Below are 11,427 nucleotides of genomic sequence, written 5' to 3'. Positions count from 1 at the left end.
ACTGCGGCAGGACCGGCGCGCGGGGAGCTCTTCGGGGGCCGCTGTGGTGCTGGGGTGCAGCAGGCGTGGGTACCTGTGGGAGAGGAGCAGGAGGAGGAGAAGGAGCAGGAGCAGCAGGGGAGGACCAGCCCGCCGCCGCGGAGCCGGGGGAGCCATGGCCGCGTTCGCGGAGCTGGGGCTGGCGTCGTGGCTCGTGGCGCAGTGTAAACAGCTGGGCCTGAAGCGTCCCACGCCGGTGCAGCAGAACTGCATCCCCGCCATCCTGGAGGGTGAGCTGCCCCCCCCCGCCCCCACCGTGGCGATCGATGAGAAGACCCCGCCTCCACGCCCCACTCCCAGCGAATCTGCCTCTGAGCAAGTCGTTTTCCTCCCCTGCCTCAGTTTCCCCATCTGTAAAACGTCGATTCATAACAGCGCTTACTCTCGGGGTTGTTGGATGGATAAAATGAGACTACAGGGCGCTAGAATTGTTACCTCTTACCATCCTCCTCGCTTCCTTTCTCTCGGCTCTCCCTTCTTCCATCCCCTCTCCTCCTACCTCCCTTTCATTCCCCAGTTTCTTCCACCTCCAGCGTGCGTCAGCTTCCGTGCTCTTTCTCTGCCATCTCCCCTGCTCCCTGTAATAATAATCTGACGTTTATATAGCGCTTCCCCCGGTGATTTCATTTAAACCCTCAGTTCTCCAGCCTCCCCCGCCCATTTACCTTCCTCCTTCCCTGCTGCCTCCTTTGCCCCCCCCACAGTTCTTGCCCTTTATCCTTCTAGGTACCCTGTGGATTCTTCCTTGTGCCGAGTGCTTTCCCTCCTTTTGCTCTAGAAAGCGTCTCTTTCCCACCTCCTGATTCCTTCCCCTCTTCCCTCATGGGCTTTAGGTTTCTCCAGGCCTCTTTTATCCGAGGCAGCAGCTGGTCCTGCAAAGAGTCCTGGAGCGACAATCAGGAGACCCACCTGGCTTCTGTCCTGTGGGATGTCTGCCTGCGCTGCAGACTTCCTGGGGTGCCCTGGAAAAGTTATTTCCCCTCTGGAAGGTGGGGCGAATAACACTTGCACTACCTCACAGGGACAAAATTAGAAAAAGTATTTAAAAATCACTTGGTAAAGTGCCCTGTGTGCAAAAGGTCACAATTATTGTTGTTTTTGTTGTCTTAGGTCGAGACTGCATGGCATGTGCAAAGACTGGCAGCGGCAAGACTGCTGCCTTTGTGCTGCCAATTCTGCAGAAGTTGTCTGAAGACCCGTATGGCATTTTCTGTCTTGTGCTAACGCCCACCAGGTATGGCCATGTTCACCTTTCCAGTGAGGTAACATTTACTGTAAATTAAAATCTGTTACTCTTTTTCCATACGTCCACTGTGAGTATTGTAACAAAGGGTATCATGCACGATGGGGAAAAAGCCTTGGAGAAATGGGATCCAGATCTAGATCTAGCACCTTTTAGCTGTCTGAGGTCAGACAAGACTACAGTTGTTCAGTCATTTCAGGTGTATCTGACTCTCCATGACCTCATTGGGGTTTTCTTGACAAAGGTGCTGGAGTGGTTTGCCACTTCCTTCTCCAGCTCATTTTACAGAGGAGGAAACTGAAACAAACAAGGTTAAGTGACTTGCTCAGGATCATACAACCAGTAACTGTGTTGGAGGCTAGATTTGAATTCAGATCCTCCTGACTCCATGCCCAGTGCTCTATACCCACTGTACCCCTAGCTGCCCTGCAATAGAGCTATACAATGCAGCAAATATTTGCACTGTTCTAGGACTGGAGGAGATGCAGTATTAGATTATCTCTGCTCTAATGTCTTCCCCCAATTGATCATCTCTGCTTTATACAGTCTGTATTCTGTTTGTACATCGTTGTGGGCATGTTGCCTCCCCCATGAGACTGCGCTCCCTGAGGGCAGGAACGGTTTTTTGTCTTTCTTTGTATCTCTTGTGCCTGGCACAGAGTAGGCACTTAATAAATGCTTATCGACTTACTGGATTTTATATTCTAGCTAGGGGAGGAGACATGTGCACAGATAACTATAACACACAGTATATATGACTGGGCTGTATGAGTTCTGATGGGTGTAAGGTTGTTAACAATTGAGTAGAGTGGCTATCAGGAACAGTTTCCTGGAGGATGTTGTATTTGAGGTGAGCTTTAAAGGATGGGTAAGAAATTAGCAGACAAAGGGAGAACAGGCATAGGGATAGGAAGCAACTGAAGTAAAGACAGGGAGGGTTGAAACTGTGATGTGTGTTTGGAGGGCAAAGAATTGTTCATTTTGGCTCTGGCAGAGGTTTCATTGAGGGGAGTAAATTGAGATAGGACTAGAGAGGGTGGTAGGTGCCAGATTAAGGAAGGCAGCCTCCTTCATCTGCTCTCTGCTTTACTCAGACTGCCGTGTTGGCTGTTCCTTAAACCCCTCTGTACTTTTACACAAGCAGTTCTTCATTTCTGGAACATACTCCCTCTCTCCCCTTTCTCCTCACAGAATCCCTAGACATAGCTCAGACATCACTTCTGAAACAAGGGCTTTCTTTTCCCTCCATTATTAGAACTCTCTCTCTTGATGGAACTTAGTGTTACGTTATGTATTAATTAGTTAATAGATATTTCTTAAATAAATGGGGCAGCTAGGTGGCTCAGTAGATAGAGTGCCAGGCCTGGAGTCAGTAAGACTCATCTTCCCAAGTTCAAATCCAGTCTCAGACACCTACTAGCTGTGTGACCCTGAGCAAGTCACTTAAACTATTAAAATGAGCTGGAGAAGGAAATGGCAAACTACTCTACTATCTTTGCCAAGAAAATTCCAAATGGGGTCACAGAGAGTCGGACACAGCTGAAAAGCCAACTAAACATTAAGTGTCTACTGTGTGCCAAGCACTGTTCTAGGGATAAAAAAATACAGTGGTTAAAATAAGCTCTGCTTCATAAAGAGCTAAGGTAATGCAGAATATAAAGAAGATAGATGTAGACTTATTCTTTACAAGGCAGTTTGCCAGGGAGGCTTCTGTCAGTTGTGTAGGGTAGGAAAGGCTTCATGTAGAAGGTGGCACTTGAACTGTCTTGATGCAAGAGAGGACATCTCTGAAGTGAAGATGTAGGGGATTGCGTTTCAGGCACAGGCGACAGGACATTGAGTTTCATGTGTAAGCAACAGAAAAGCGGTGTGGCTGCTGTAGAGTTTGGGAGGGAGAGTCACACCTGGTGAGGATGGAAAGACTAGGGCAAGATTGTGAAGGGCGTAAAAAGTGACTTTAAAGAAGGCGTTTATTTTATTCCAAAAGCATAGGAAGCTATTGTAGTTGATTGAGAGGAGGAGGGAGATGTGGTCAGATATGCACTTAGCCAGTGTGTAGCATGGATTAAAATGAGGAGAGGCTTGAGGCAGGGAGACCAGTTAGCAGACCATTAGTTTTTAGGCAATAACACAGGCATGAGGTGAGGAGGGCCTGAATGAAGGTCGTAGCTGTGCGAGTAGAGAGGAGAGGAACATTGTGGAGGCAGACACAGAAGATTTGGCAACTAATTGGATCTGTGAGGTCAGGGAGAATGAGTAGTCAGAGAAAGCACTGAGATTATGAACCTAGAAGACAGGAAGAATGATGGTGCCTTTGACAGAAATGGGAAAGCTTTGGAGGGGAAATAGGAGTCTTGTTTTGGACATGTTGTGTTTGAGATGTCTTTACGATGTCCAGGCTGAAATAGGCAGGTGGTGATACAAAACTGAAGCATGGAGTGACAGGTGAACCCATGAGAGTTGAAGCCACCAAGGGAGGAGGCAGACAAGCATTTGTAAGTGCCTACAGTGTGCCAGGCTTTGTGCTGAGTGCTTTACAGATGTCTCCCTGGGAGGTAGGGGCTATTATCATCCCCATTTTATGATTAAGAAAACTGAAGTAAGCAGAGGTTAAATGACTTATCCAGGGACACACTGCTATTAGACATATGAGACTGACTTGAACTCACTCTTACTGATTCTAGGCCCGGCATCACCTAGCTACTGAGAGTAGGAATGGGCCTAAGCCAGATTCAAATCCCACTTCTCATGTTCATGACCATTCATGACCTTGGGTAAGTTTTGTAGCCTTCCTCATCTGCCAATGGAGGGGGTTGGACTGGATAGCTCCTGAGGTCCCTTTCAGCTTTAAATCTGTTTTCCTGTTATGGAATTTTAGGGAACTCTTATAGTTAGAGGGTGTGATATGGATGAGGAGCCCCCTAAGGAGACAGAGGAATGATTAACAGGTGTGAGGAAAACCAGGAGGGAATATCCAGGAGAAAAGGGAGGTCATGTTAGATACAGCAGATAGTTTGAGAAGAATGAGGACTGCAAACATCGAATTTGGCAAGTAAGAGGCCCATTGGTAACTTTGGAGAGATCATTTGTGTGATGGTATTTAATGTATATTTACTTGTGCATTGGTATCAGTCTATCAACAAACATTGAATAAACCCTTTCTGTATGTTCTAGGCATAGAGGTAAGAAAGACAAAAATTAAACATTCCCTGCCCTCAGCGAGCTCACAGTCTCTGAGAATGAGAACTGGAGAAACCATATGCATATCAATCAATGCATACAAAACGAAAACAAGATTCCATTTTTTTGGTGGTTGTTGGAGAAGGAGAGGCATAAGCAGATGCTGGGGTCAGCAAAGGCCTGATGTAGGCGGGAGCTCTTGAGCTGAGTTTTGAAGGAAATTGGAAATGGATAAGACATGGGAGACTGCCTGTGCACAAGCCTAGAGAGAGAGGGGAGTTTTTAATTCGAGGAATGGTGGGAAAGCCAGTTTGGCTAAACTGCAGTGTCTTCAGACTGGAAAGGTAGTTGGAAACCAAGATATAAAAGAACCTTCACTGTAAAACGGAGGAGTTTGTCTTGATCCAAAGGTCCTAAGAAGCCATTGGGACTCTGAATCCTGAGAACGACCTGGTCAGACTCATGAATTGGGAAGAGATGTTACTCAGGGAATCTTGAAGGAGAGGCGAGGTGAGCCTGAGCATTGTGGGGGTCAGTTGGACAGACTTGGCAGTTGATCAGATATGGATTAAATAGATCATGAGGAGTTAAGGATTAACTCAGATTACAAACCTAGTTAACTAGAAGGACAGTGATGCTCTTGACAGAAATAGGGAAGTTCAGAAGGGGAAAAGATTCTGTTTTGGATGTGTCAGGTTTGAGGTGCGTGTGTTACATTGTTTTCAAAATATTCCATAGGCAATCAACAAGCATTTCCTAAGCACTTATTACGCACCAGCCATAGTGCTAAGTACTAGAGAAATAAGGTGAAAAAGCAGAAATGGTCCCTGTCCATAAGGAATTTATTTTGTTTGGTAGCTTACTTTCTGATGGGGGGAGGTAATGTTGGCATTGAATCCCTGGCAGAGAAGTTTGAATTTTAGTGGGCAATAGGAAGCCGCTGAATATTTGTGAGCAGAATGGGGACATAACCAGATTTATGGATAAGAAATATAGGGTGTCCCAGAAGTCTTAGTGCAGCTCTCTTCACTAAGACTTTTGGGACACCCTGCATATAAAATGGCCCAAGGCAGATTAGAGCACTAAGTGGAGGCAGGAGGATCAAAGGAGATTTTTGTACTCTAGGCCTGTGGTAATGAGGACCTCATCTGAGAGATTTACATAATGAGAATGACAGAGAGGTCAGCTGTGAATGGTGATATAGAAGTGGAATCGGTAGGACTTGGTGACAGCTTGGATATAAGAGGTCAGGGAGAGAGAAATTCTGTGACTTAAAATGTGGGAGACTAGATGTACTCCCATGGTAGCACCACAGGTATAACGAGATCAGAAGAAGAAACAGGTATCACAGACTCATAGAGTTGGCAGAGCCCTCAGAGGGCATCTAGTCCAACCCATTTCTCAACAGGAATTTCCACTGCAGCATCTGAAAAATCACTGTCAGATTTCCTTTGAAGCCTTCCAGTGAGGGGAGACTGTTCAGGCAGCCCATTCCACGTTTGGACAACTTACCTTGCTAGCAGTGTTTTCCTTACATCCGATCTAATCTCTCTTTGCAATTTCCACCCATTGTTGTGTTTCTGAAGAAGAAGACTGTGCCATGGGAGAAATGATGACATAACTTGCACTTGACTTTGTTTTGAGTGAGGGAGGACTGTGCAAGGTCACCAGCCTCACTTCTCCTTCAGAGTCATCTGAATCCAGTGACCAGATATTCATCAGGATGACTGGAGATGGCCCAGGATGCAATGGGAGACCTTGGGCCCTTTAGACCAAGGCCTATTCAGGTACTCACTTAGGGTGAGGTAATGCCCATTCAGTGAATAGGCCTATTTAAGAAGTAGCCAGGGCGTGGCCTCTTTAATGAGGCAAAGAAAATAACTAAATCAAGCTGCGAAGGAAACAGCAAGTTACTGTTGATAATCACTCTTAAGCCAGGGGGGTCCAGAAAACAGCCCTTGAGTGAAGCTTGGGCAGGGGCCTATTGTTGTCCAATCTATGGACTTCAGCATGCAGTAGGTTTAAGGTTTTGGGAAAGGAATGGAAAAAGGAAAGGAATCTAGCCAGTAAACCCCATCTCCATCCCATCTCCTTTCACTGGTACTTGTGTGGCCTAGTGTCCAGTATGCTGACCATCTTGATCACCCTAGTTTGAATGTCCTCTGGTTTGTCAGTGTCCTTAATGTGGTGACCAGAACAGGGCACAGTATCTTAGATGTGGTCTTTCTCAGGTAATTACAAGAAAACTGTCCCCTTTATTTTGGATACCACTCCTCTCTTCATGTAGCTGAAGATATTGTTAGCTTTTTTCACTGTCATGTCATATTGCTGAATTATGCTGAGCTTGCAGAACACTAAAACCTCTAGATCTTTGGTATGTCTAGCACATCTCCCTATCTTCTCGTACAGCTGAATTTTTGAACCCAAATATAGGCCTTGACAATCATCTCTTAGATTTGGCTGATTGTTATAACCTATGAAGACTTGTTCATTCAGCAAACATGTAGTTCTTGCTATATGTAAGGCACAATGTTAGAAGTTTGAGATACAAAGATGAAGAGTATCCCAGTTCCTGCCCTCAGGTAGCTTCATTGTACAGGGATAGGAGGAGGTGTTGGTATTAATGGAGAGAAAGATGGATGAAAAGCTATCATAGAGAGAGAATTCAAAGGGCTTGATATGCAAGTGATTGGATATAGGGTATGTGAGGGATAGGGAAGAGTCATTCAGGTCTCAGGCCTGAGTGATTGGACAGATGGTAGAGTCAACAGAAATAGGAAAATTGGGGGGTGGGACTGGTTTTGGTGGAGCGCAGGGGCAGAAATAGAGAGGTGATTGCCATTTTGTACCTGTTGAACTTGAGAGACAGGCAGGACCATCCAGAGAGAGCTGTACAACAGATAGCTGAAGAAGTATTGTAGTATTCATGGGAGAGATTAGGGCTGGATATATAAACTTGGGAGTCATCTATGTAGAGCTGAGGATAACAACCCATGGACTGTCAGAAATCAGCAGAAGGACAAAGAAAGAAGAAAAGAGAGGAGGAGAGACTTAGCTGGCAGGAGAAGGATGAATAACAAAGAAAGGACACTAGAGAGTGGTCAGATAGTACTAGGACAGCCATGAATCAGTGTCATGAATGCCAAGAAAAGGATCTCCAGAAGGAGGAGAGGGTCAGCAGTGTCCACAACTACAGAGAGATAAAGGATGATGAGGGCTGAGAAAAGATCGTTGGACATATCTATAAGGGGAAAGAGGGCAGCTGGAAGTCAGGAAGATCTGAGTTTGAATCTGCCCTCCGATACTTCTTAGCTGTGTTACCCTGGGCAAGTCACTTAACCCTGCTTGTCTTAGTTTTCTCAAATGTAAAATGAGCTAGAGAAGGAAATGGCAAACCACTCCACTATCTCTGCCAAGAAAACCGCAAACAGAGTCACAAACAGTTGGACACAGCTGAAAAACAACTGAGCAACAAAAGCAAGTAAGTGGAAAGATAGTGAACTTGGTTTGGAGATGCAGGTCTGGCATCTGAAACCATAAGGACTAAGGAACTTACCAAAGGAGGGAGTTAAGAAGAGAAGAGGTCCAAGGACTGATCCCTGTAGAAACTCTACATTAAGGAGTCAGGAAGAAGATTAGGAGGGAGAGAAAACATGTATCTGTGAAACCAATGAAATAAGTGTATCCAGCAGAAGGGGAAGCCAGTAGTGTGAAAGGCTGCAAGTAAGTCCTATTGAATGATGACTGAAAAAAGGCCCCCATGTTTGGTGATGAGGAGCCCATTGGGAATTTTTGAGAAAGCCATTTCTGGAGAGAGTGAGGGAAAGGACTTGGACAGCCAGGGGCTGAAGGAGGAGAGTCATGAAAAAGTGGAGCCCTTGGGTGTAGACAACCTTATCTGAAAGTCCTCAGGCTGAAGGGATTGTGGAGGTTTAAAAGTATTGTTGGGCAGATGAAAAGGAGCGACAGGAAAAGGAAAACTAGCTTTCTCATTTGTAAAATGGAAATAATGATACATATTACCTTACCTAAAAGGGTTCTTTTGAGATCAAATGAAAATAGCACATGAAAAGGCTTGCAGTTGTGAGGCATTGTATAAAATGTAAGCTCTCACTACTAATTTTTTTCTTAAGTTTCATTTTATTTTCCGCTCCCTCTCATTTTCCCCTCTCCCCATTGAGAACAGAAGAAAAACAAAACTCATTATATATAAACATATATAATCCACTCTCTGCCCAAAAGTGGGCAGCATGTTTTCTTATGACCCCTCTGGAACAGTACTTGGTCATTGTGGGTTTTGTCCTTGTAATGTTGGTATTATACAGTCATCCTTTGACATTTGCTGGGATTAGGGGCACAAGACCCCCTCGAAAGTGAAAAATCATCTAGGCTCGACCCCAATACTTTATTTTCAGTAATTCTGATCATATTTATTTAACACAGAAAACAAGTGAAACAACACACTGCACCCATAAAAAAGTTGTAGTTTCTATTCGAGAGAGATTTGTTTCTTGCACACTGTGCCCAGCCTTCACAGTCACTGGCGTTGCTGCTTCATGGATTTCCTTCTCCAACAAAAAGCAAGGACAAGCGTCGGAGATGCTTTTTGTGACCAAAAGGAGGCATTCCCAGAGAGGGTGCATGGATTGTAGTTCTTTTAGCACACTGACACTTCTGACAAAATTGAACTGTTTATAATAAATGTACGTATTCATACTTATGGTGATAAATGATAAAATAGATGAATAACATAAATAAATGAATCGATTAATGACAATTTGACACTTATGACTTAATAAAAATTTTAAAAGTTTTCTTTACATACATGTATGGCCTGCCCATGGTATGCTGCAGATCTCCAAAAATTTCCCCTTAATTATTGAGGGCCAACCTAAGGATATCCAAAGATGACTGATTCTCTTTACCCTGTTCACTTTACTTTGCATCTCATCTAATTTTTCCTAGATTTCTCTGAAATCATTGTGTTCCCTTCATCATTTCTTTACAGAATCACATTCATATACCAAGGTTTGTTTATCCTCCATTTGATGAGTACCCCTTTAGTTTCCAGTTCTTTGCTATCACTAGAAGAGCTGCTATAAGTATTTCTGGATATATGAATCATTTTCTTCTTTATTTGATCTCTTTAGGGTACAGACCAAGTAATGGTATTGCTAGGCTGAGGAGTATGCATAATTTAATAACTTTTTGGACATAGTTGCTTTCCAGAATGACTGGACCAGTTCATAATTCTATCAAGAGTGCATTAATGTATCTGTTTGCCCACAGCCCGTTCAGCATTTGTAGTTTTCTTTTTTGTCAACTTGGACATTCTCATGGATGTGAAGTAGTCCTTCAGATTTGTTTTAATTTGCATTTCAGTATTAGTGATTTATAGCGTTATATGGTTATTGATAGTTTGGATTTCTTTCTCTGAAAACCTGTTCATATCCTTTGACCATTTATCAGTTGGGGAATGGCTTTTATTGTTATAAATGAGATCTTTATCAGAGAAATTTGCTGCAAAGATATTTTTCACCCCAATTTCCTTCTATTTTTAGTTATCGTTGTTTTTGTTTGTGTAAAAACTTCTAAATCTTGTGTTATCAAATTGTCCATTTTTATCTCCTGTGACCCTCCCTATTTTTTGGACATGAACTCTTCCCCTATCCATAGAACTGACAGGTAATTTCTTCCATGCTCCTCTAATTTGTTTACAATGTTGACCTTCATGTCTAAAGTACATACCTACTGTTTTTCTTTCTTTGGTCCCCTGGTGTTCCTGCTCAGAGCGAAGCTGGACCATAGGAATCCAACAGAGTAAAAAGGTAAAAAGGTTCTGACTTGGAACCTTGGGGCCAGTGAATGGGGAGCTTGTTTAGTTAGCTCTGACTGAGTCATGGCTGCCTCTCCACAAAGGCTTGGCCTTTGGTGACTAGGCAGCACTTCATAATTTGAGCAGAAGTTCTCAGAGGCTGTCTAGTCCAGACTGTTCCTGAACGATATCCCTGACATGTAGGTGGTTAGCTTTTGCAGAAACCCACATCTTCCTGAGTCTATCGCTGCACTTTGAACAACTCTCAGAGGAAGTTTTCCCTTCCTTTGGGCCCAGATCTGCCTTTGAAGCATCTATTCCTTGTGCTCCTGGTTCTGTTCCCATCAGGTCAAATCAAGCAAGGCTGAGGGTCTTCTACATGACAGCCTTTTGGTTACTTGAAGTCTCCTCTTTTCTAAGATAAACATCCCCAGTTCCTTAGCCAGGGTGGCATAATCTAGCATGCAGGCCTTAACATCCTCAGACTCTGGGATGTGCTTTAGCTTGTTTCTGTCCTGCCCAAAGCTGAGCACAAGTGCTCCAGATGGGGCCTGACCAGGAGTAGCCATCTCTTAGCAGTACCTCCCAACAACTCCTGACATTAGGCAGCCTAAGGTAGCATTAGCTTTTTTTCATTGTCATGTGTATTTTTTTATATAAATGTGGTCCACCATCATTGTTGACTTATATTGAACTTGACATCCACTAATACCCCCGGGTCTTTTTAACATATGTTGTCCTAGTCATGCTTCCCCTCTTCAGTACAGGCCTAGTTGCCTTTTTTTTTTTTTTAACCCAGACTTTACTTTGATACTCCTGTTAAGTTTCATCTTTTCAGATCCGGCTTGTCTTTCCAGCCTAATAGAGCATGAGGGGCCTGTTCTGGGACCCCTCTGTGCTGAAGGTGATACAGGGCCAGAAAAAATGAAAATATAGATTCACTGAGACACAAGGAAAGTTTAGGTTGTCAATCAGAAGACAGAGAAGACTCTGCCTTAAACACTACATGTTAGTGATAATTAGTAGTAGTATTAGAAAAATGAAATAGGAAGGTTCTTTGCTCTTGTTCTTTGCTTATGAATTATCATAAAAGTATATGTGTGTACATGTATGTGTATATATATAATATATAGATACATACAGACACATA

General features: G+C 43.8%; 1 protein-coding gene across 2 annotated transcripts in view; it reads left to right on the top strand.

The window, feature by feature from the left end:
• The first annotated feature begins 136 nt into the window (after positions 1-136).
• DDX49 (DEAD-box helicase 49) overlaps positions 137-11,427 on the top strand; it is a 16,949-nt gene continuing 5,658 nt past the window's right edge. The window contains exons 1-2 of one of the 2 annotated variants that reach the window (XM_072601594.1): positions 137-269; positions 1,150-1,273. In XM_072601594.1, the coding sequence (XP_072457695.1) occupies positions 155-269; positions 1,150-1,273 (239 nt within the window). In that variant the 5' untranslated portion in view covers positions 137-154. Of the gene's footprint in view, positions 270-1,148; positions 1,274-3,966; positions 4,057-11,427 lie in introns of those variants that run through there. The other variant, XM_072601595.1, reaches the window with a different exon arrangement.

This window comes from Notamacropus eugenii, chromosome 4 (assembly GCF_028372415.1).
Source record: "Notamacropus eugenii isolate mMacEug1 chromosome 4, mMacEug1.pri_v2, whole genome shotgun sequence".
NCBI classification, from domain to species: Eukaryota; Metazoa; Chordata; class Mammalia; order Diprotodontia; family Macropodidae; genus Notamacropus; species Notamacropus eugenii.
The sequence above is the reverse complement of the archived record's forward strand: the minus strand, read 5'-3'. Positions and strand labels throughout refer to the sequence as shown.